Source organism: Emydura macquarii, unplaced genomic scaffold, assembly GCF_026122565.2.
Source record: "Emydura macquarii macquarii isolate MOO-44397 ecotype Brisbane River unplaced genomic scaffold, CSIRO-AGI_Emac_v2 contig_1263, whole genome shotgun sequence".
Taxonomy (NCBI): Eukaryota; Metazoa; Chordata; order Testudines; family Chelidae; genus Emydura; species Emydura macquarii.
The window spans coordinates 1663015-1688513 of NW_027131400.1; the positions used below are offsets into that span (position 1 = coordinate 1663015).

At 38.4% G+C, this 25499-nt stretch overlaps 1 protein-coding gene across 1 annotated transcript in view; it reads left to right on the forward strand.

Annotated features, from left to right (window-relative positions):
• TNS3 (tensin 3) overlaps positions 1-25499 on the forward strand; it is a 338094-nt gene that overhangs the window by 101007 nt on the left and 211588 nt on the right. The window contains exon 4 of the mRNA XM_067550332.1: positions 7445-7482. Coding sequence (XP_067406433.1) covers positions 7445-7482 — 38 coding nt within the window. The remainder of the gene's footprint in view (positions 1-7444; positions 7483-25499) is intronic.

Sequence of the window (25499 nt, forward strand, 5' to 3'; positions counted from 1 at the left end):
TGTAATTCTTTGCAGTCACCTTTGGACTTAACTATCTTGAGTAATTTTGTATCATCTGCAAATTTTGTCATCTTACTGTTCATCCCCTTTTCCAGATCATTTATGAATATGTTGAGCAACACAGGTCCCAGTACAGATCTGTGGGGGACCCCAGTATTTACCTCTCTCCATTGTGAAAACTGACCATTTATTCCTATCCTTTGTTTCTTATCTTTTACTCATTTACTGGTTCATGAGAAGACCTTCTTTCTTATCCCATGGCTGCTTACTTTGCTTAAGAGCCTCTGGTGGGGGACCTTGTCAAAGACTTTCTGAAAGTCTAAGTACACTATCGCAATTGGATCACCCTTGTCCGCATACCTGTTGACTCCCTCAAAGAATTCTAATAGATTGGTGAGGCATGATTTGTCTTTACAAAAGCCATGTTGACTCTTCCCCAACACATCAATTTTATCTATGTGTCTGATGATTCCGTTCTTTACTGTAGTTCCATCCAATTAGCCTGGTTCTGAAGTTAGGTGTACTGGCTTGCAATTGCCAGGAATACCCCTGGAGACTTAAAAAAATCGGTGTTATATTAGCTATCCTTCGCTCATCTGATACAGAGGCTGATTTAAATGAGTTAGGAGTTCTGCAGTTTCATATATGAGTTCCTTCAGAATTCTTGGTTGAATATCATCTGGTCCTGGTGAGTTATTACTGTTTTAATTTATCCCCAAACCTCCTCTATCGACACCTCAATTTGTTACAGTTCGTCAGATTTGTCACCTACAAAGAATGGCTCAGATGTGGGGCTTGCCCTCACATCCTATGCAGTAGACATTGATGCAAATAATTTGTTTAGCTTCCTTTCAGTGGCCTTGTGTTCCTTGAGTGCTCCTTTAACACCTTGAACATCCAGTGGCTCCACTGACTGTTTGGGAAGCTTCCTGCTTTTCATGTACTTTAAAAAATTGCTGTTAGTCTGTGTCTTTAGCTAGTTGCTCTTCAGTTTTTTTCTTGCCCTTGATAGCTAACGCTTAGATTGTCCCCTTTAGAAACACTCATGGAAGGACTCCTTTGTTTGTGGTTCTCTCCCCCCATCCTGCACAAAAGGGAGGATGGGAACCAGAAACTTCTTTGGCGCTAAAGGTGGAGTTGCCATTTGCCCAGTACCCCCTTGTGGCCAAAAGTGTTTCCTCAGGGCCCTCCCTCTGCTCCTTTTCTTTGGGGACTCTTGGGAGTGCCGTATAATCTTTCTCAGAGCTATCACCAGCCCTCCCCTGAAACTAATTAAAAATAGTCCTCAGTATCCTAAACGCCAGGTCCATCATAGTAAACCCCATAGTTCGTACCCATCTCCATCTCTGTTGTCTGTGGAGATTTTATTCTGCTCAGCGGAAACCTAGCCTTCTTATTCAGGCTTCCTTCCTCTGTCCTTGCGCACGTTGTTCTGAGAGGGAAGGCAGCGTATATACTATCCTCTTGAAAGCTTCTCCTGATTGGCCAGGAGACAGGGGAGCCCTGCTCCATTCTACACTACAAGGCTCCTGATCCCACACTCGTAAAGTGACAGTATCCTAAGATTTTCCCATCCCACTGGTAACTCCCTGGGACCACCTTCTTTCTTCTAATTTCAGCTGGTTTCTGACACCAATATCTTGTGCTCATATAAACATTCTTGGAATGAGCTCTTCTGCCTCCCCCCCCCCACACTTTGGCTTAATGGGCCAGTACACCCTGTTACAGATGGCATCATACCACTCATCTCTCTGGACTCCACAGATGGTACTCTGCACATTTATGATCCACCCAGATGGATGGGATGGAGACTGAGCAGGTCAGGAGCATTCTCAGCCATTTTGACTTTACAAATTACACCCATGTGACAGCAAGGCATATATCCATGCCTAGAGTATGAGACCATTCTGATATCAGAGGTAACTCAGAGACTGCACAGATAGTGATTACTTGGTCCAGTTGCCGTCGTTCTTCAAAAGCACGCCCACAACACAACCAACACACACAGTAACCTCTCTCACAGCAGCATACACCCCTCATGTGCCAGCTACAAATCCACAGAACTCTCCCAGTACACAAATCAACACAGTCACCCACACAGCAACACAACCAGCATATTCAATAACCCTAAATGCATACACAGCCATCCACAGCAACAGACCACCTCATTTGCCACACACACAGATCAAGAAAAATTTACCAACAAACACACACACTCGCCCACCCTCACTCCTACTTACCATAAAATCATAAATTGTCACATGACTTTACAAATTACAGCTGTGCGACAGCATGGGCTTTCAGCATCTATTATATTGGAAATGACCACACTTTTGTTTAATAAGATTTATCTTACTAGATGTTTTTTCTTGACTTTTTAAAAAACTTTTGTCATAAGGGATTATAGTGATTTAGCCTCATCCCACAGTCCTGACTGTGTCAACATTCCTATTAACTTCCAAAAAACACTTACATGAACGGGGTCCAAAGAAATGTGATTGTATAGATTCTCAGAGCTATTGTGTAGGAGATTTATTGAAGTATAGTAACCTGACTAAATATGGCATGCCCTACACTTCAGCGTCAGTGAGCTAGACACAATTGTTCTTGGAACCGATGCCAGAATTCTTAAACACAAATTTGGAAAGGCCTGTATTTGACAACAGAGCTGATGTATGGAATGCAGACCTTCAGCTGTTGAGCTGAGGAACCAAAGCAGTCTTGCTGAGTGTGACATTGATTAAATCTGCTGGGCTGCTTCAAACAGATTCATTCCCGCTGACAATTATCAACGTGATAAAACTAGATCGGACCATGCTCTAGAGACGAGCTGGCTGGTGTATCCCGTCATTGGTTCTGAAGAATGTCACGGTTTGGTAAAAACTGCTCATTGAGTTCTTTTCACTGTAAGTCATGTAATATTTTTTACTGTAAGTCGTAGTCATTTTTGTTCCTTAACAGCTGATATGTTATGAATATGTAATATTTGTCAAACATTTTTTCTATCTTCATGTTTGTTGGACTGAAAAGCAAAGAGCCCCTTTACTGTGAGCCATTATTGGCTTTTTGCCACAGAAGTTGTCTAAAAGAAATACCTTCTAGGATTAAATGGTTACTATAAAGTTATGCTGAGAGATAATTAATACATTGCAAATTATACTACCCTCCTTTAATGCGTTATTAAGCCAGTACCATATCAGCTGCTCCATTATCTTGCTTGGGATTTAGGTCAGACTGTCAGGCCTATCATTATTTGGGTCATCCTGTTTACCCTTTTAAAATATTGGCACACCACTAGATTTCCCCCAATCTTCTGGAACTTCTCTGTTGTTCCAAGACGATTGAAAATCAACAATAACAGTTCAGCAAACTCCTCAGCCAGTTCTTTTAAAACTCTTAAATGAAAGTTATCTGGACCTGCTGATTTAAAAAAGTCTAACTTTAGCAACTGCTGTTTAACTTCCTCCTGAGATACTGGTAGAATGAGTCTTATTGTATGATATGTCTAGACATTTTTTCCCTGAATACAAAACAGAAATAATTATTGAATGCTTTTCTCCATTATTATTTATAATTCTACTTTTCCCACATAGTAATGGACCAATACCACTTTAGGCTTCTTTTTGATCCTAATATGCTTAAAAAACTCCTTATTGTCCTTAACTCTGCAGACCATAGATGTCTCCTTGTCTCTTTTCTTTCCTTTTGAATTGTCTACAGTTCCTAGCTTCTGATTTAAGCAGTTTGCCCATTTGTAAAATGCATGTTACAATTACCATATTACTTCATAGAGATGTAACTGTTTTGGGTTCCTTGAATGAATGTTGCTCTAGAAGTGTAGATGGTGATTATTGTTCTTAGAGATGGCCCTAAACTATAAAATCCAGATCTGAATTTGGAATATTCCTCACTGTGTGTGTGGATTAGAAATTTCTAGTACCTCAAGAAGATAAATTCTGATTGTGGATCTGGTTTGGAAATCTGGAGCCTCAAAGGCTATGGGGCGTTTGTATTTGCACTTTTGCTTGAGACGTATATGTGCTACTTTTACTGGAGGTATCTGATGTGCCATTTAGCTCTGATGTGTGCAATAGACATTTTGACTTTCATCCCAGAATGAAGCAGAAAATCGCCTTTCTACCTCTGAAACAAAGGAATGCTTGTTTTGCTCACAGCAGCTGCACAGAGACAGTAATCTCATTCCCAGTATGTTTTTTTTTTTAATTTAGCTTTATTATTATTATTAATGATATTATACAATGAGTAAGAAAAAAAGTAATGAATTACCCTGGGTCTAGTACTTAGCAGTACTGCAGTTCAGATGTGAACGAGGAGATTTATGGACACAGAGGAAAATGAAGTTGTCAGCGAAGGTTGACTAAAACGGCTTTACTCCTGTTGTACATGTGCAGCCCAAGTATTTTATCAATAAAATACCTGAACAAGGTAGTGAATGAATTTGAAATAAAAGGCTCCACTTGATCTGTAACATTCGCAAGTAACTTTGGATTGTTTATTCCCTGTTCTTACTGAATCACGTACTATTAGAGATAACAGCAATTTATCATGAAGTCTTGACCCTGTGTTCTGTGCAGAGTTGGAATTTTACTGGAGTGATCCAGTTTGATGCAATGTTTGTTATAAGCATTTTTGATAGCGATGATGCAAGGCTTGAATCCTGCAGTTTTTACTCAAACTAAACTCCCATTTCACTTCAGTGGATATTTATCCTTAGGCGTGGCAGAATTCTGTTTTTATTTTATTTTTAATTTTGACAGATATCAGTGTTCATATTTATGCATTTTTCTTGACATTTATCTATTTAATTTTTCACAGTTGCAAGAAATAGTAAAGGGTCAGACGATGGGGGGAGCAATTATTTAATGACAGTAGACATTGAGATTCAAAAAGTTAAAGCTTCATAAGCGTTAAAACAAACTGTCAACAACATTACATGTCAAAACTTCAGCCGTAAATCAAACTCTAATAAGTGCCCAAGCAGCATTTTTCTTACTTTGCCTATCTGTAAATTTTGATGATCATCAATGGAAATACTTTTTCATCAGTTTGTGCATATATGGTGAAATTGAGATTTATTGATAAAAATCTAATCTTTTCAAGCCTTTTTATCCTGCATAAGAACTGCAGGTTTGAGCCCACAGTTATATCCATAGCATGCTATGTAACCGTTGTAATTTGGTAGCATGTGAACCGGCTGTGAAACAGTGGCAGTCACTCTAGAATGAAGTATGATTTCATGCTTTACATTTCAAAATACCTTCCACACATTCGTGCTTATTTACGAGCAAAGCAGACAAATAGGCCTCCCTTTGTAACAGCAGGGGTTCCCAGTAGCTTTGTTTCCCTATTGTTTACTGTTTGTAATTGTCTTTTAATGATTTCAGACTTGCAGAGCAGGGTATTGTTTGTATAACTGTGCCATATTTTATACTTGTCTCACAGGAGGTCTTCCAATGGATTTTAAAAAGGATCAGATAATTTGGAAAAAATTAAGACCTTACAGCATCAGTGGCAATCAAAAGACTCCAAATATTTATTCGTTGTACATGGAATTAAAGCTAATCAGTTTTGTCGTCCCCAGAGTTAGCAGGCAAGAAAAATTAAGTTTTCCCCTTGTCAAAATTCATTCTCCATTTGCTTTAGGACTGGATCATTTTTAATTACCCATATCATTAATTTTGCTCTCATTCAAGTGTTGCTGGTAGTCAGTACTGTATATTTTTATTACCTCTACCTAGAAAATAAGAGCCCTCACCTCTTGGGAATTAAGGCTTAGGAATCAAGGGCACTTGGCAGCTGACAAGACCAGATAAGATAACAGATAATTAAGCCTCATCCTACAGAATTTAACTGATCACCTACAGAGGTCAGGTAGGATTCCTCAGAGTACAGCATTACTTAATTGAATAGGTTAATTAGAGGGGATTTTTACATTCTTCTGAACCATCATGAATTGGTCAATGTTAGAAGCCTGATATCAGACTAGACTGATCATTGTATGGAATGTGTGGATGTGTGTGTGTGAGAGAGAGAGAGAGAGAAAGAAAGAAAGAGAGATTTATGTCCTGGCTGCCCATTCAATGGGGCATCCTGACACAGAATTAGAAGGTGGCTGACCATGTAAAGAACCCGAGTCAAGATTTGGCACTGTGTTCCAAAATGAAGGAAAGTAGAACCGATGGAAAATACAAGAGCAAGTGAAAACTGAGAACCTCACTGGTTTGCACCTTACTAATGCCCAGGTGTGATCAGAATGCTTTGGTGCTCAATGTAGGAAGTCTGTTTTTATCCTACTGTGAAACGAGGGACAGGAGAGACTCCCTTATTTAGGTGAAGACTGCAGAAAACTGTATTAATCTGTATGTATTACTCCTGCTGGGTGGATGTTCTGGGAAATCAACATTAGTTTCAGCCTTAGAGTTAAGAATCTCAGACTAGAACATCAATTTACCCTGTCTCGACAGTTATTGCAAATGGAACACTGAGGCATTCAACAGCACATTGTGTTTACAAAGGGATTTTTTTAAAATTCAGTTGCAACTTTCTCAGAGACTCTCAGTAAACAAAAGGATGGACATAAAATGAAAATAAATCAAAACTAAACAGTAAATGAAAAGATGCACACAAAGCAAAACCACATTATCAGACTATATCAGTGAATATTTCTGGATATAATATTATTGCCTTGCACTTATTCAGTGTCTGTTTGGATACTTTTGCAATTGTCCTTTAAGAAAAACAGTATTTTTATAAATCTCATACCCACTGTTTTATCACTGAGTCATCCTGATCTCATCTAGTTCAGTAGTTTAAAGAACTGTAAACTTTAACTTCTTACTAGGATGCACTGTTCAATGTATTGTGCAAAGGACTTTCAGTTTTGGATTGTGAAACACATGATGTTACCCTGACTTAAGTGACCATGACTGGAAAGTTTTGACTCATTTTGTTCTCTGGACTTGCTGAAGTGACAGGAATTCACAGATCTTTTAATACTTCAGACAATTTGTTAGAAACAAATTAGCATCATTGTCCTTGCTGTTTATACTTACTATTTTCATAATACCTCTGGTGCCTGGAGAGCTGTAAAGGCAAGTATCAAGATGATTGGTCCCTAATATTAAACCAGAAATATATTACAATAAAAGGAAGAGTGTTAGGGTATTATTACAGTTCATAAATATTTCAGGAGAGGCTGCAGAGTTGCACATGAAGATAAACAGGCTGAAACCTGGTTGTACTATAGATCTCTTTTTAGGGGTTAATTATTTGTTTATGGGTGTTTTTATTGTAAAGGAATGAAGTACGTCTCAGTGGAGGAACTGTGGTTAACAGGCTTTGCAGTAGAAGGCAGCTTTAAAGAGAGGTGGGAGAGAAATTACCACGTATTATGCTTATGTATTTTTCTTTGCTTTTATTTTAGTTTGCAAGTATGCCTGCCACAAGAAATGTGAAGCAAAGGTAAGCACCTTCCAGCTATTCATTTCTCTGCTTGATGATAGTCTCTATTTATCTGATGTTTTGTAGACATTAAGAATATATCAGCTAATCAGAATATGAGGATTGTTAATCAGATGTTCAGCTTTTAATCGTTAATCACTTTTACCTCTGAAAATTCCTGCTTGCTGTTTTGTCTTGTATTTGTTGCTGGATGACTTGAGCCCACACCACTGAAATCAAGAGGAATTTTACCTTTGACCTCAGTGGGAACAGGATGGTGGCCTCACTTCATACATCTCCATTTAATTTTAGATGTACTTACATAGTGTCTTAGGGTAGCTTTTTTTGATCAGAGAGATATCTTATTAATAATTTTCCCGCTGAAGCCAATGAGTGTTTTGCCATTTTCTTAAATGGGGTACAACATCTTGTCCTTTATAGTCAAAGCATCAGCATCAGTGGTTTCAGTATCTTACTCCTCCCCACAAGTTTTCAAGTAGAAAACTACTTTCTAACTTGACTGATTATAAACTATACAGTTCCACTGCTAAGGAAGAAACATGCCCAGTAAACCAGGGAAGGTCTGCTCTTCTGTATCGAAATGCAGTAGTGATGAGTGCTTCAGAAACATCAAAGATAGAAATATAGATGAAGAGAAAAATAGACGTTCCATTGGCAGCACAAAAATTTGAGTGTAGGAACAGTAGTGAAGAAGTTAAACATTTTATTAATTTATGTTTAAATTCCCTGGCAGGATTAATCAGCCATCAATGCAGATTTATTGTTAGATTTTTCAACTTATTTTTTTATTAGCACATTCCCAAGTGGCAAGTTCCCGGTTTCCATCACTGCCACTTAGTTTATCTCCATATATACAATTTAACTAGCTTTAATTTTTCTTTCTGGCTTTAATCCTGTTGAAGAATGTTTTTTTTAATTATTTGATTAAACTAAATATATTTATCCATACTGATGTTTCCAAAGCCCAGTGTGAGCTTTTTGTTTCCATGTTAAATCTGGCACTAAAAGCAGATGCTGAATGTCAGCAGAACATCAAGACCGCATAATCCAACATGCAAGAAAACGGGCTGTTTTTCAGTAGTTATGGATGGCAGGGGACTAATCTGTGACATGTTAGGACAAACTGAGTTTGGAGGGCAAAAAGAGAAAAGAAAAAAAAATGCACACCAAAATGCCACCTGCTTTTATGATCCTAAGATGCCTTTGTGTGAGAAGGCGCAAATTAATAATTGACACATTCAGTGCTTGCTTCCCCCTTTGGGTTTTCATGCAAAGAACACCTGTAAAGATAAAAATAATTTATTGTTACTATGATTGTGGTATAAGGATTTTATGTGTACATAATTATATCTCTGCTTAAAAGGGTTGCTTTAGAAAATATGCTAAGGGCTAAAACTTAGCACACTGTAAAGCACTGTTGAGTTTGTAAGAAACTGACATCTGGAAGGAAATTCACATTTAAGGATGAAACTCAGAACGTTCTCCCCTACCCCCACCCCATTCTTAAATACATAGCAGGGGATTTGAGATTAAAAACCAGGGTGCTGTGCTATTCTATGTTATGTTCTGCTTTGATATTTGTAAGCAAGGAGATGATTGAAAATATAAAATGTGCTCCACTATTTAGACAGGTCAACATCAGTGACCGATGAAGTGCCAGTTTACAGACATTAGTGTGGTTTAACATTACAGTACTTAAACATAGGTTTTTTTTTTAATTATTTCATTGTTGAAGGACTTATGTCATATTAATGTAGTGTTTGCCTGAAGATTATTATTAATGAGAAGTGAATGAAACATCAAATATTTGATGTATTTCCCCTATGACATGATCCTTATTATGAACTTTCATTTTGCATGTTGTCTTTGCTGCCTTTTTTGTGTGTGTGTGTGCAGCCTGGTTAGGTTTGTGGATTAAAATAATTCTGCAAATTGGCCTCGCCAAGATACTTTCACATATGCAGAGATGTTCTGTAAAATTAATTGTCATAAGGAGATACAAGATGTATTAAACCACCATTTATGATCCCATCAGATCAAGCTAAGCAGGGCTGCGTGGAGTTAGAGGTTGGCTAGTAGACTTTCAAGCAACACTGAGGTCTTCCAGTAAATATTAACAATGATTCAATAGGTGGCATTTTCCATTCTGAGTTCTATGTTGCTGGAGGTGTCATCTTTCAAATGATGTATAAAATGATGTTCTTCTGAATATTAGATATTTTTAAGATTAACGGGGGTGGTTTTCAAAGGAATAAATGGTAGTTAGGTGCCCAAATCCCATTGACTTTCAAAGAGCATCAGGTGTCCAACTGCTTTCTGTGCCTTTAGAAATCGCTGCCAGTGTCGCATGTTATTCTACAGATATGCAAACTGTGATGCCTGCTGCTGTTGTTTCAAATGAAATAGAAAAGTACAAAAATCAGTATTAATGTAAGTTTGTAACCTCAGAAGTAGTTGCATTTCAATGGTAAATAAATGGATCCCTGTGTATATAGTCCTTGATCCTGCCATTGAATCCTCCTGAAGATCTGTGTGAGAATCCATTGACTTCAGTGGGACTCTGCATGAACATAAATGTATTGCTATTATGACAAAGCTCTTCCTCTATCTCCAATGCTTCCTTCTAGCAGTAGGTCAGGGAACTGCTTCACCCCTTAATGTTCTTCCACCCTCTAGTGGTGGGGGAGGGTAATACAGCCGCTCTAAGATTGCCCGTCTCTGCTGGGTCCCTGTCTTGTCTCTGGTTTTCACAGGCCCTTGCCTCTTCACTGGGGCTCTTGCCCCTCCAGTGAATGGCCAGTAGGGATGGGGGGGGCAGTCCCTCCCTCGACTCCAGGCCCCAACCCAGGGACCCTATAAGCAGCAGCTTCGTGCTGTGGCTTCAGGAAAGCTCCTAGCTTTCCTGGGTTACTTCCCCGTGCCCCTTGACTTAATGTTAATACCCTGCTCGGACAGGGGCCCTTCCTGGCCATCTTGCGAGGGGAGGCTCTTGACCCTTGACAGCCCCAGTGGGTTTTTCCCTCCCTCAGTCTTTGTACCGGCAAGATTTTCTTCTGCCAACGTTCTGCTCTTTCTCCTAAACCCTCCTGGTTTCTGACAGCATCTTGCCTGCTCTCACACACTCTGGTATCTTCAGCCACACCCTTTCTCTGGAGGGAAGGCTTTTAACAAGTCCTGGGCAGGGCCTTGATTGTCTCCAGGTGTGTTAATTAACCTGGGGTAACCCCTGCTCAGCTACCAGAGGAAAAGAGACTTGCTGAGCCTGGGGCTGATATATTGGCCTTCTGACACTTTCCGGTAGCCATCTATTCTGACCCTGTCACAATATCATAAGAAAGATATGATCAGGCTAATAGCCTGATTGCTTGAGTTAAAGTTTATTATATAACAGTACTGGGCTTCAGAAATCCGAACCACAGTTGGAAATGTAACTCCTTTGGTGCTACCTTAGCTCGTATGTTTTAGAAGTGCCCCTGTAACAAGAATGTCTGGTATAAGATGAGTCAAAGGACCAATTTGATATTGGACACTAAATTGGAACCCTCCCCCTTAAGTTTCATTCTTGGATATATTCCTGATACCTGGACATAAGGCAGTGTGGTTCCAACATGCAGCTTTGGTCGCTAAAACTTTAATCCTGCAAAAATGGAAAAGTTGATCACCACCATATATTGATGCCTGACTCAGTGATATGGCTGAACTCTCAGCTAGCGATTGACCGGCCTTGCACAGAAAGGGAAATGCCCGAACAATTCGAAGCAACTTAGGCTGACTTTTTAGAGATCCATGAAGCTGTAGACCCTGAAGATATATAGGTTGCTTCCCCTCCCCTTATCCTAACCCTCTTTATTTACTTGGTGCATTCTGATGAATCTGGTATTTTGGTATATTTGTTGTATTTGGTAAAATTATAAATATAAAAAAATAAAATCTATAGATGTAAGATTTCCTTTGAGGATGCAGAAATGTCTATGAGCTCTGGTAACTTTTGGGGTTTGCTTTTGACGCACATTAACTGGCCTTAATACAGCATAAATGTGTCTTATCAGAAGCAAGAAAACAGGTTCCTGCTTGGATTAATACCGTCTTGCATTTGAGTTTACGGTGCAAAAAATATCATTGTATGGAGCACAAAAATACTGTAATATTAACACTAAGGTGTATTTTAGTGTTATAACATTTAGCTGAGTGTATTTTCCTAGGTTAAGATAAAGGCGTTGGGGGATTTTAAAGAAGAGAACATCTTGTGCTAGAACAACAACATTGTAAGGACCTTTATGACTTTAGCGGCAACCTTGAGGTCAATGAAGAAATCTTACTGGTAACTTTTTAGACCCTGGTCCAAAGCCTACTGACGTCAATGAGAGAGACTCCCATTGACTTCATTTGGCTTTGGATCAACCCTTAACTCCCCAGAATGTGTTTTACTCCCAAGGCAAGTTTTATTCCATGGAATCATGATGACTATTCAATAAAAGTTAGTCTCTGCTATGCCAGTTACTATTCTATTCATGGGCTGATGAAGCCCAATAAAGAAACATGCCATAAGACATAACATCAGCAGTTAATCAGTTGAAAGTTACATGGAAAAGGAGTGAATGAGAGCAAACCCAGTTGTATTTTTTGTTATGATTGAAGCTGTTTTGAAGATGATAATGTACATGCACATTAAGGGACTGAACCAAAGCCCATTGAAGTCAGTGGAACCTGTGTGAAGCATTGTTACAAGTGGCTCAAACTACACAGCATCTTAATGAACCAAATAATATTTGGGGGAAAAAATCACTTAAACCACAACAGCGCAAACTATTCACCAGCAAAATAATGAAAATATACCCTGGGATATTGTCAGAGAATTTCATTAGTGGTATTTTTGGTATCTGAACAGTCAGAACAATCCCTTGAAGTGGAGAAGATTTTGCCATACAGTCCACATTTACTCAGAATGTAAATATCTGAGGGAAGGAATAAGTGTTCAATCCTAATTCCACTAAAATTACCAGAAGTTTTGACTTTAGCTTCATTAGAAATATGATCTGGTCCTAATATTTTACCAAGGTGAGAGTAAAGTGTAGGTGTCGTGAAGGCACAGAAAATGCATTGGTTGGGGAAACCACGGTTTAAGACCAATATTTTGAACTGGAATATTTTGCCTAATCTCCTAGATTGGGAGATCACCCACTGTAGACTTTGTGCAGATCATTAGCTGGTGTAACTTCTCATAACTCCATAGAAATCAATGGTGGTGTGACAGTTACACCAGCTGAGGATATGTCCCCTCTACCCGCTGCGCCCTTCGCCCCTGACCAACTCACACTAGGATGAGTTGCAATTTTTGCATGTTACAAAGTACTGAACCGATGTGGGGCTTTAGTTTCACTATATCCAAAATAACTCTAAACAAGTTCCACAATAGCTATAAAGTTATTAATTACACAACACTGAGTACAAAATAACAAATGCAAGTAAGCGCTGAAATAAGCCTACTGGAACATAAAGGGCTAACTGGAAAAAAATGACCCTGAAGCTGCAAAAAATGTAAGTGAGTTGTGATTAGATTATTGTAATTTTAGCCTACCACATTCATTGCATTTTACCTCATTCTAAAATAGATATTATAACATATAAAATGATACGGAATAAGGCAAGCACATGATGCTGCTCCCACTACTAAAATGTCTGAGCTGTAAATGCCACGCTAAAAATTCTTCTGTTTAATGTCGCAAAAAAACATGTAGGAGGGAGTTTAATGGTTGTCTGTATATAAAATCTTAAATGATATATGCATCTCTGTCAAGTTACTATTTTCAGTTCAGCTCTGAAGATAGGAGAGGAGGGCATTAATGGAAATTAAGTGTCCACAAATTCAGAACAGATGTCAGGAAGCATTTTTTCATGCAGAAAGCAACAAGTCTGTAGATAGATCTCCCAGACAAGTTTGTTAAGATAAAAAACAGTGTGGTTACTCGGGACTCAAGCAATTTAATACAGGGGGAAATGGAACACCAAGTGCCCAGCTGAGCAGTGGGGACAAGCATAAATGTACAATAATAGCAGGAGGGAAAATAAAAACAGCAAGCCTTGAGTGCTGCGCAAGTAGATATCATGCAGCCATTTTACCTATTGCAGCACATGCAATCAATAATAGTACAAGCTTTCCATCAAATTGTTTCTCTTTCCCATTTCCTTGCTACCAAGCAAGGAAGCTCTGGTGAAAAACCTTTGCTATCTTAGAAACTACTTTTCCTACTATGTCATAATCTTATTTCCTCAGTTGAGTTACTTAAAGGCCTTATTCTCAATTTTTGATTATTTTTTTAAAAATTAGGTAAATATTTCCACCATAGACAAAATGTATAGGCTTTGGGGGAATTACTGGAAGCAACACACTTTTAAATATCAGTTAAAAAACATTTCTCTTTTGTATGTTTGTAATAGGTATTTATTGAATTGTCTAGGTATGCATTTTCATAATTAAAATGTCAATTTAAATACATGCTATCAAGGTAGGGTGACAAAACATAATATTATGTGTGTGTAAATATAATATAATATAATGTAATTATAATATATGTGTATATATATATATATGTATATTCTGCTTCTTGACAGAGGTCCAAAATATTGAATAAATGCTGCCTATGGTTTGAATGGGGTTAGAGGTAAGAGTTGGCTGACAAACAATGGTGGCACCATTTCTGATCAGCCCAGGAACACATAAGTGTAAAGTTACTTATAGTTCATCTCATGTAAGCTTTAACATTTGTTTGTCTGCAACAAGATTTTTTAGAATTAACCACAGCCTTCTAACTTGCTATTTTATCCCATAGTTTAACACACTATTATTTTTAATGAGAATAGCTCCTCCTATTTTTATACTTCTAGGTATTTGCATGTTTTTTGGGAGGCGAGGGAAAGAATTAACTCTGTGAAGTATACATTGCTAAAGTACATATACCATATCTTAAAGCTAGCCTTATCAAAATCTGTATATTGTTTACTGTCTAAAAGACAGCCTCATACTCAGTTCTTTTCCAGAGAATGTATTCTGCTGCTTTTAGTGTACAAATCCTGTGTAATTAGGATAATTAAAATCTTATATTTCCTCACTCTATTCATGTTTAACTTGGAAGTAGTTCCATATGGCTACCTGTTCAGATGCACATAGCTAATTAGTTTCCTGGAGAAGCAGAAGCTAGACTCAGTAATACCCCAGAACTTTCTTCTGTATTTTTATCTTCTGTTCCCTTTGTTTCTCTTCAGTATTACTGGGAGCATTTTTTCTCTCTGGCAAACATGTAGGAATATTTGTCTGTCTAAGTGAGGCTATGAGGCTTTCATCCAGCCCTCTGTTCTGAGACACCAATCTCTTTCCTCCTCCTCTTTTCTCCCTCACGCTCTCACTTGCGTATATATGTGGTACAACACTGCATATACTTGAAAGGCCTCATCTAGTGGACTAGGCAACCCTGTACCCTTTGGAAACAGAGAATTTGTTTTCCAACTTCTGTCTTCTATTCTCTTATAAGTGGGACCTCAGAAATAACCATGAACCCTAAAGTGGTCTGTTAGGTCCTGATTCACTTAAGCATGTCTTGAAATCTCATTGAAATCAATGGGACTTAAGTACTTGCATACTCGAGTACTTGCTCATGCTTGAGTGGTTTGCTGAATCAGGGCCTTAGTGGTGTGTACTACAAGCCAACTTTCAGGCCACTAACTGAACTCTCTTGGAAAGCCAAACCTATGTCCTTCACTAAATGCTAGAAGATTTGTGGTTTGACTTAGTCCAAAAAACCTTTCATTTTTGCTTCTTTGCCACTTCCACATTATGTTTCAAAGAAATAAACATTATACAAATACAGATGATTTTATAGCTTCTCAAATATTTTTTGTAGTAGATTAATTTATTTTAATTATACAGGGGTTCAGTTCAGCGTGCCTCCCCTTTTTTCTCCATTCAGGAAGCCATCTACACATCTCAGTGGAATGCAGATTAAATCAAAGCTCTGGGATTTGGTGTTAATGACCTAAAATCCTTGTTCAGACTAATGTCCTGAGCTGTAGCAAGCCACCTTAGCGTAGCCAAAGCCAGACTAAACAATGTGTTACTTCCAAACCTTTTGGTTTGTGTTTCCTTTTTCTTTACAGAAATGTTAGATCTGTAATGTGAGTCTAGTGACTCCTTCTGAAACAAGCCATCGAAAGAAATCATAAAAGGTAAAAATTCTGAATCTGACCTGACACTTTCTCATTCACTCTTGTCATTTTTGTCAAAGGCCACGCTTTTCTAATAGTTTTTTTCAGGGTTATTTATTTCGGAAAACATTATTCTTCCTTTGACCCTTCCCTCCCTTTTTCTCTGTTTATGCTGCTGACTAAGGGGAGTTGGAGGAAGGCCTTGTTTCTGCCCCTCATCCCTAGGGAGGTTATGTTCTGTTTTCACTTGATAAACCCTTTAATGACCCAGGAAAGACAGAAGGGGTTTGTGTGTGTGTGTGTGAGAGAGAGAGAAAGAAAAATTAATAGAATTATGAAAATAGAATATAATATGTAGCGTTAATTAAAATAAAATCAGCACAAACAACACAATCCAGGGAAAAGAAAGCAGTAAAAATAATAAAATAAACAAAGGTTTTTGGTTGGGTATTACGCTCTCCTGCACCCCAGAATAGCAATCCAAAAACTCCCACCCCAAAAAAAAAAGAGAGAGAAAGAAAAGAAAAATGATGCAAGACACCAAGGTAGGTTGTCAATCAGAACATGTAATAACTATGAAGTGGTTAGGTCAGCAACAGTCGGTATAAATCATAACAGTCTGAACAGCAGATGGGTAGCAGCGGGCCCTGAGCAGTTGTACACACACAGTGTCTGCCTTAAACAGGATCAGGGACACTGAGTTGAGGAAGGAGGAACCAGGAGATAAAATGGGAACTGGGAGGAGGAAAGTAAGACACACACACCAGTCAACACGTTGTGTTGCGTCTGCTGTTGTATAGTCAGATTGCTTTACTACCGCAAATAAAGAATTGCATAAACTAAAGCTAGAAGAATATGAGTGGCATTGTTCTAAAGCGTCTGACTGACTTAGGAGCACAAATCCCATTGACTACCATTGACTTTCAAAGGGACTTGTGGTCCTAAATCACTTGGGTGCCTTTGAACATTCTGCATTGTAGTAAAATCCTTCGCTTATTTGAGGCGGTGATATGGAGTGGTAGGTAGAATGGTTCTGGTTGCATGTCTGGCTTCCGCACTATCCTGCACCACAGGACGATGTGGCTTGGGATAGAAGAGGGTGAAGGAATGCTGGATGCACCCTGCTGCTTGCTGTAAGAAGGATAAACGTGTCCTTGGCTGGTGTGTATTACCAAGTCAGGAGGGAGAGATGCTCCCAGGGAGGGGGCTTGTGGTAGTTGTTTCCCCTTTCTAGCCCCTTTTGGAGCCAGATGGAAAGATCCTGACTTGCTGTTTGTGCAGGGATGAGGAGGCTCCTGATCCACTCTTTTCCCCTACCTAGGGTGACCAGATGTCCCGATTTTTGTAGGGACAGTCCCAATATTCAGGGCTTTGTCTTACATAGGTACCTATTACCCCCACCCCCAGTCCTGATTTTTCACACTTCCTTTCTGCTCACCCTACCCCATCATCCTTATCAGAGCACCTGTGCAACACAGAGCAGGATTTATCCTTTAGATTATCTTCAAGAAATTACATACAAAAATACCAAAGTATCCTTAAATAGAGTAGTTCCTAGCAAGTGTCTGGTAGATCCTCTCATTCTCTCTTTCTCTCTGTAGTTTATGTATTTATACACATACACAAACAATGGAATTCTCTTATAGTGAAGTCATTTTTTCAGAATGACTTCTCTATAAACAAAAGTTTGCTATAATGCACTATAATTCACTGTATCCACCATAGCCATTATAATACTTTGAAAGGGTTTGGATCGCCAATGTAACTTAGCCATAAACAATTAACTATAAGCGTGTTCCAAAGCATACTTTGCACAAACTATGTAAATATCTGTTAAGAATACACTGGATTCTTAGTATTCTAATATTAATATTAGTTGTATTTAACTTGTGGTTGTTTGCATATTTGCGGGTCTTTTCTGATTTGTTACTGCAAAGTATCTCCCAACTAAAAGGAAAAAAAAGTATAAATCTTACCTTGTGTCTTCTTTTGCCTTCAGAAATATGGATCTATATTTATTTTTCTTTATATCCATTTTCCTCTTTACTTCTTTTTATACCGTTAAGGCTCCTGTTTCAACACCCAATTTGGATTAAATCCTGCTCTTGAATGCACACATTTGGCTTCTATTGACTTCTATAGAAGCTTTGCATATGCAATTATCTTTTCTGGTAGATTTTGTCCTTTATATCTCCTCTGTGCTGCAATGCAGGGATGGTGCTTATAGTTGTTCTGCATTTTCATTAGTTTCTGCAAACAGAAAGTAATCAGTTTTCAGCTCTGTCTATAGGACACTATATTTCCCAGGTAACAAATGACCTAGCTATAGTATATTATATAGCCCAGATGACTATATTATTTATTTGTTCACTGCTGAAGCACACAAAGGAGCATCTATCTAGCCTTCAATTATTGTTGTGAGGAAGGGTTCTTTGACTTTGGTAACATTGCCCGGAGAAGGGGAATGGAAAAATAAACCAAGCTGTTGTTAGTATACTAGGTTACCTGAGGAAGGAAAAGTTTAGGGAAAAAGTTCTAAACGGTAGGTACAATTGAGTTGTGGGCTAGACTACCAAAAGAGAGGTGGTTGATGCACCTTATATTTCAGAGACTCAAGAACAGATAAAATCAGATCTAATGGGATTATGGTCTGAGTTGCAGAGATAATCCTAAATTCAGTGGATAGGTGGATACCCTTGGAAGATTAAATTAGTTTTGTCTGTGTTAGAATTGTTTTAGGTGATCCAGGAAACTACATCCATTTTGTTTACATTTATCACATGTGATCTTCTGGAATTGTGTGCAGAATTTGCCCCAATACATTCTTATTGGCACTACATTACTTAGAAATGGAAATAAGTGTGATGTCTGGGATGCCACTGTGTTGGCAGACAGCTGATAAGTTTTGACTTTTTAATAGAGACTGTAGAGTACATTTTCCCTTCGTATATGTGTACTGCTCCTGTTAATGGTAATGGAAGTCATAGTATGTATGTGGAAAAAAAAGAGAGAATGGTTTTCTTGGAAGTTTAAACAAGTATAAAAGCAGGATAGACACTGGTGTATAGTCTTTTATGTTCAAATGACACCATACGTTGCTTCTCAAAAAGAAGGCCACTATTCTAATAACCATAGTCAAATGCCAGCGTTAACTAAAAACCTCCTAACTTTGTTTTACAGTTTATATTTAGTTGCATTTCCCATGTCAAATTTCAGGTTGTTGTGCTGAGCACAAAAAACATGTTTCCTTTCTGGACGAGATATTTTAAAGCACCAGTAACTTTAACCTGAAGATTCAATCTAGACAATCCTTCCTTCAGTATACACCAAAGTTTTAACAGTCACTAATTTATTATTGTTTTAAAATAACTTTTCTTTAAGAGCTGGCTAAACTAAAAAAAAAATTGGTTCAGCCTCATTTGAAATGTAAAGATTGCCAGTGTTTACATTTACTCCATGTACACGATTGTTATAAGGTCAGATTAAACCTGTTAACAGCAGAATTGTGTGAAACATGCAGGTTTTGCTTCTCAAGGATTTGTGTGAAGTTTTCCTTTGTTTTCAGTATTCATGGGTTCAGTCCCTTCTTTCGCCTATAGTACACTTTTGGTTTTGGGTTAGAATGAATCCAAAACTCAGATGAAGGCTTGCCCAAAGCTGTTAAGTGAAAGACGTGTGAAACTCTGGCTTTTGAATGCTCTCAACAGGAATCCATCAATCAAAACAAATTCAATAAGGTTTACAAACTTTAAGTGCTTTTAACCTGTATTTTGGAGTTTATTACCAAATATAAAACAAGGTTAGTGCTGCATGGTCCTGGGATTGAGTGAAATATTGTGACCATTTCCTGTTATCGCTTATAAATTGAGAGGATAACAAAATTTTAATCCAGCTGAAGTTGGCTTTTGGATTTTGCAGGGGTGCCCCCAGAAGCGATTCTGTGAGGTAATACTAGATTCCACTATCTGCAAATTGTTTTGTCCTCTATTAGATTTAATGTCATTTTAATGAACTCTTCTGGCTGGACACAAACTGTAAGACTGTAGAGTGACATAATGATTTGAAATTGCTTTCTATGGCCATAAAGATTGCATTGTTAAATGAGTAGATATGCCATGCTGGGGGTTGTGCTTTTGTCAGTTGGTTGCTGTGGTTTTCTCAGGGTTAAAAAATATTTTAAAGCAGATTTTTGTTGTTAGATAAGAAATCACATTTAATCTTGTTAAAACACTAGAAGGCTGTTTTGTGTAAAGACCCAGATAGTAAGTGTACAATTTCAAGACTCTTCAAAAGCAAAACAACATCACCACCCTAAATACAATAGCTGAGGAAAAAAGAGTCTTAGCTGCATGGTTTCTCTATTTCTTTTTTCTTCATGTAAATTGAAGTGCACAGATTACTTCTCTCTAACATGAAGCCAGGATCTGCCATCAACACCTACACATTTTCTCTGTCTGAAAATTGCTTTCTTTTTTGTGAATTTGGGGGGGAGCTCCACGTTGACCCCATAGTTTTCTGCCCTACTCTAATCCACTCTGTATAGACATGAGAGACCTCATGAAGTGGGAATCCTTTATCAGGGGAAAAGAGAATTTGTCAACCTTGTAAAGTGCATCCCATGGGATCAAAGAAGCAGGAATGATGCATTTCACATGGTTGCTGCCAGGAACTGTCACTTAGGGCATGTTATAACCCATGTCACATTTGAATCCTGGTTTCCAGAGATGAATAGTTTCGAGTTCTGTGCCTTTGCTGGGTTTTTTGTTTGTTTGTTATTTTAAAGCAATTTGCTCATACTGTAAACTGACACTCACAGCTTTACTTATGAGTTTTTATAATCATTGTTAAGGTCAAAGACAGAGCCTCAGCTTCTCGAAGAGCAATGGTGACAGTAATTAGGCAATTGCCCTTGTAAAAAAACATACTACAGTTATCTACAGCAACAGTCCCTATAATTCAGTAAGCGGTAGCATTTGGACCATTACTCTGTTATATTGTAGACTTTTTTTCTTTTTTGTAAATGTAGGTGAACACAAAAAGCTACTAGGGGACTCCATCAAAACATGGTGATTATAAAATCCTTGGACAATATTCTGGTTATGGCACAAGACTGAGGACTGAGAGACTTGAAACACTCAAACAGTCCAAGTAACTTTCAGAATTGTGCGGGAATGTCTTCCTGCTTTCATGAAAGGGAATCAAAACAGTACTCTAAAGAAAACATGAGTAACAGCGTTGTTGTGAAGTACTTGCCCACAAAGAATGCTACACGTGTATGAAGCTATAAAAACACCTCCATTGATTTCAGTAAACACCATGGCAGTGCAGCTTGTAGATTTGTGTTATCAGAACCCTGAGCTGTACATTTAGCCTTATCAGCATTTATTTGTACTGTTTTGTACAAATATATTGTAACACAGGATTATAATAATTTTTATATACTTTTTACTCATTTTTTATTCTTATTTTTTTTCTTATCCTCCCATAGTGTTTTAGGTGTCACACAAAAATGTAAAAATACAATACAGCTAAAGCATCATAAAATAAATAAAAATACAGTGAAGGTAAACAATATTTATAGAGAGAACCATTTTACAAAAAACCCCACATATCCATAACCTTCTGTCCCAAACTTTCCTATGTTTCTTTTGTCACATTTGAAAAGCTTAAGGGAGATGAAAAAAAGCACATATTTAGAATATATAAAGTTGAACGCCAAGACTTTTATGGGAAGTCTCATTGTTAGATGCTGAGATTATGACATTGAAAATGACTCAGTAAATCGACATACTTCTGCCCTTTTTATAGTACAGTCCTGATGTCACATCATTTTATAGCCATATTACCCTTAGGTTGTGAACTCCTAACATTTCATAAAATGAGCAATGCCTGAATCAGAATCCCCCAGGGTGTTGGGAAGAGTGGGGCTGATAACTTAGTACAGAATATGCTTCCTTCTGAGCCCACTGGTGCTACAGCATGAGGTTAAAGGCACCACACTGTTGGAGATCATTGGGATGAGATGTAAAATATTAGAAATTGGTCCTGATTTGCTTATAGTCATTAGTCCTCCCATAACATTCTTCTCAAGAGAAGCAATGTTAGCACTGGTATCCATGCTCATTGACTCTGAATAACTATTTTTATTTCCCTTTAATTCCTGCTGCAGTTTCAACTGAATAGTTATTCTTTGCTTCCTTTCTTAAACTGATATGTTGCACTGTTAATCAGCTATTGCATTCCACTCCAGAGAGGGCTGCATTTCATTGATGAATGATTTTAGTCCTCAGTCTTGCAAACAGATCTGCACTAAGAGCCACTGAAGACAATGGGACCACCTACAGAGATGAAAAGTCCTGTAAATATGAGCTTTATAATGTATTTTACTGTATACAGTACTTTCAGCAACGCTGACATTTTCATTTAATTTGATCAGGGACATTAACACTGATACTGTACATAACATCACATGTCAACACAAAGGACAAGTCAGATTTATAGAATCCCTTATGCTGATGCTGTATTGTAATACGAAGATTGTAATCATAGCTACTCTTTTTTTAATGGCAGGAATAAAATCATAAATAACGGTGAAAAAGACCCATAGCTCAATATAAATATGAACTTTTAACTTATGACCTGCAACAAAGGATGAAAGCTGTCTATGGAAATACCATTTAGAGATTGCTTAAATGCATATTTCTTTTCTAATGTCATTTTCCTCTCTTCTGGTATGATCAATTCTGGCATATATCAGATTTGCTCATTGAAACCACTGCTTCATAACAAGTAGACCCAGGAGAGTTCTAAGTTCATCCCCAGTACATAATAAATATACGTTTGCTCCATCACATCAGTTGTACAATATTTTATGGTGATGGGAATAGGCAAAACATTTTTAGGACTCTATTTTCAGCAGGCCTCTAAAAAGGCATTTTCAAAAGGGGACTCACGTGCACTCAGACAAAGCTCCGATATTTTTGTGCTTACACCAAATATTTTATGTACAAAGGCTGATCTGCAAATTAGAAGAATATGCTTATACATTTTCTGCATCTGTTTTTGTAAGTCCTCTGTGAAGATGACCTTTTAATAACTATAGGAATCAATGATGGAAGAACTTGCACTTTGGCAGTTGCAATCTGGAGAGGCATGCTAAATTTCAAAGCTCTGATCCACCTCCAAGTGTAAGACAATGGCCATCTTTTCACCTGTCCTCATGTCCAAGTTGACCTGTAAACTCAACAGGAAGGGCAAGAAGAGCTCCTTCACCTGTGCTGTGGAAGCTAAAGGAGAGAACTAGCATGGAACAGACTGAGCCTCCTTTCCTGTATTGTTGGTTGGGAAGACCAGAAGAGTTCTCTTTGTTGCATCAGAGTTCCAAGTGTAACCAAGTAGATGAAGGGATCTCCTGCCACCAGCCCAGAATGGAGATGCTCTTTTGTGCCTATGTTGTAACTGCCGGTTAGGCAGGTGTATACACTGTAAGTGAGAATTTTGCTCCAACTCTTTCAAGTATGGAAAAAAAAGGTTTTCCTTACAGGTATCAAGCTGGGTATTCATTTTCCTTTTCTGGCTGCAGCTCAGCAAGGCACTTAAGCACATGCCTAACTTTAAACGTGTACATAGTTGCATTGAAGTTAGTGGGACCTCTTGCCTTGCTTAAAGCTTGACATGCATTTAAGTACCTTGCTGAATCAGGGCTTCTCACTCTAACTGCCTTTTTTGTTACATTGTTGGCAGAAATCCTGCAGCAGTAATTTTAGGAGGGTAAAATAAATATTTAACCACATCAGTGCTGCTGAACACAATGCATAGATGGGGCAAACGCAGCTCCAGTGTTGTCCAACCTCCTTGGTACATTAACGGTTTGTAATGATAGAATCATAGAAATGTAAAGCTGCAAGAGCCCTTGAAAGGCCGTTGAGTCCAACCACCTGCACTGAAGCAGGGTCAAGTGAACCTAGAAGAAAACTGACATTCTAGGGCAACATGGTGACTGTAACAGAGCCCAGCAAAAGTGATTAATTTAGAAGTGACACCAACAGTATCATTCAGTAAGTGCTTCGGTCCTTGTGTTCAGCATTACTTTTCTGTATCCCCCACTCCTCCCTTAAAGTATTGTATAAAAGCTTGTACTCACCTAACTATAACTATAATGCCTTCTTGGCGCTGACTCCCCTTTGGGTTTGATGGAGACTCTCTGTGAGGTCCTAGGTTGGTAGGGCCAGAGACTGGTTGGGCCAGGGGACTGCGTATCATCTCACCACCATCTGCATGGGCCTTACAGGGAAGAGGACTATATCCTTAGGCTGTGTTATATTACCTTTTCTGTATAACCCCAGGACGGGCCCCTGGGCAGCCACAGGTGGAACCATGTCACCAAGGAGACTGGATAGGGGGCAGGCTACATCTTTTTGTGACTAGGGTAAATCCTATTTACCGATTGAGTAGGGTGGGGAAAACTCCATGAGGAGATCCTCAAACAGATTTTCTCCCCAGAGTATCCCATCCTCCTTAGATTTCTACACTAAAGGAAACAAAAGCCTCTGTGCTAAATTAAAGGTAAATTTTTCCATACAATAAACAGAGTGTGTTATCAAAGGCACAAATCCTTTAATTTACTGCCATTCTCTTCACAATAATAGAGGGAGGGGTGGAAGGGAAAATGTGGAAGAGTGGAGTTGGATGATATAAGTCAAAACAAAACAAAATGTTATCTCTGAAAAAGTTTTGTAAATTTGAAACACCAGGTGGAGGATCTGGTGGTGAACAGACTACATCTGGTGTGTATTGTGATTATTTAACAAATTATTTACGTGGCTAATATTGCAGTGCTATTTAACCCTCAACTGTTTTAAAGCATTTCTATACCATACCAATGGAAGAGATTTAAATGGCTATGTTACGTGACACCCCTTTGTTGTGGTTTGTGAGGACTGAACCCAAGTTTTCTTGGTCTTAATGTATGTTTCTCTCTACTGCCTGACATAAATAACTGAAGATTGATAGCTCACAGGTTGCAGGAGACTCGTACAATATTTAGAACTGGCCACAAGAGGGGGACAAAAACAACCCTGTGTAAGCATGAGTACAACTGCAAAATACTTATGAATGTACTTGGAAGCCAAGCATAAGACTACTGTCAACAAGGGGAGTACAGCATGCCTGCCTATGAGGGGAAATTGAAAAGCATCGTGTTTTCCCCTTGGCTGCCTGCTGGAGTTCTCCTCCGTTCCTCTCTGATTTAAAAATACAATTAAAATATTTATATTTTTAACATAAAAAATCAGGAAAATAATCTGTTACTGACATTAAATGAGTTCTGAGACAAGAGCGAGTCCTGGGTCCAAAAGCTGTTTTCTCTGCAACCTGTCATGGCAGGACAGATCTCTATTCCTTCTCAACTCCTTTTGATGCCACTTTCATAGTGTGGCAACCAAAGTCCTGAGATTTTGGAAGCAGACCTGAAAGCCTGGGAAATCTCCCCAAAATCAGAGTCTCAGGCTAAAGTCCTCACATAAGACAGGTCTGGTATACATCTGGCTTGTTTTCTTTTAAGAAAATTCAGTGTACACTAATAGATTATTCTCTTGAGGAAGGGAAACCTCCATGGAACCATTTCCCTCCTCCTTTCCTGAGCCCCTTCTGGTAGTATGTGAGATTTGTTTGACTCTGTAAATGAAGCATGTTTTCTCATGGGGATTATACCAAAATAAATAGGTCTGTAATCCTAAAAGGATAACAGAGTTCACTGTGGAATGTGTACCTAATTAAGCTTTAAGAGGTTAGACCTGATACACAGGAAGCAGAAGTGG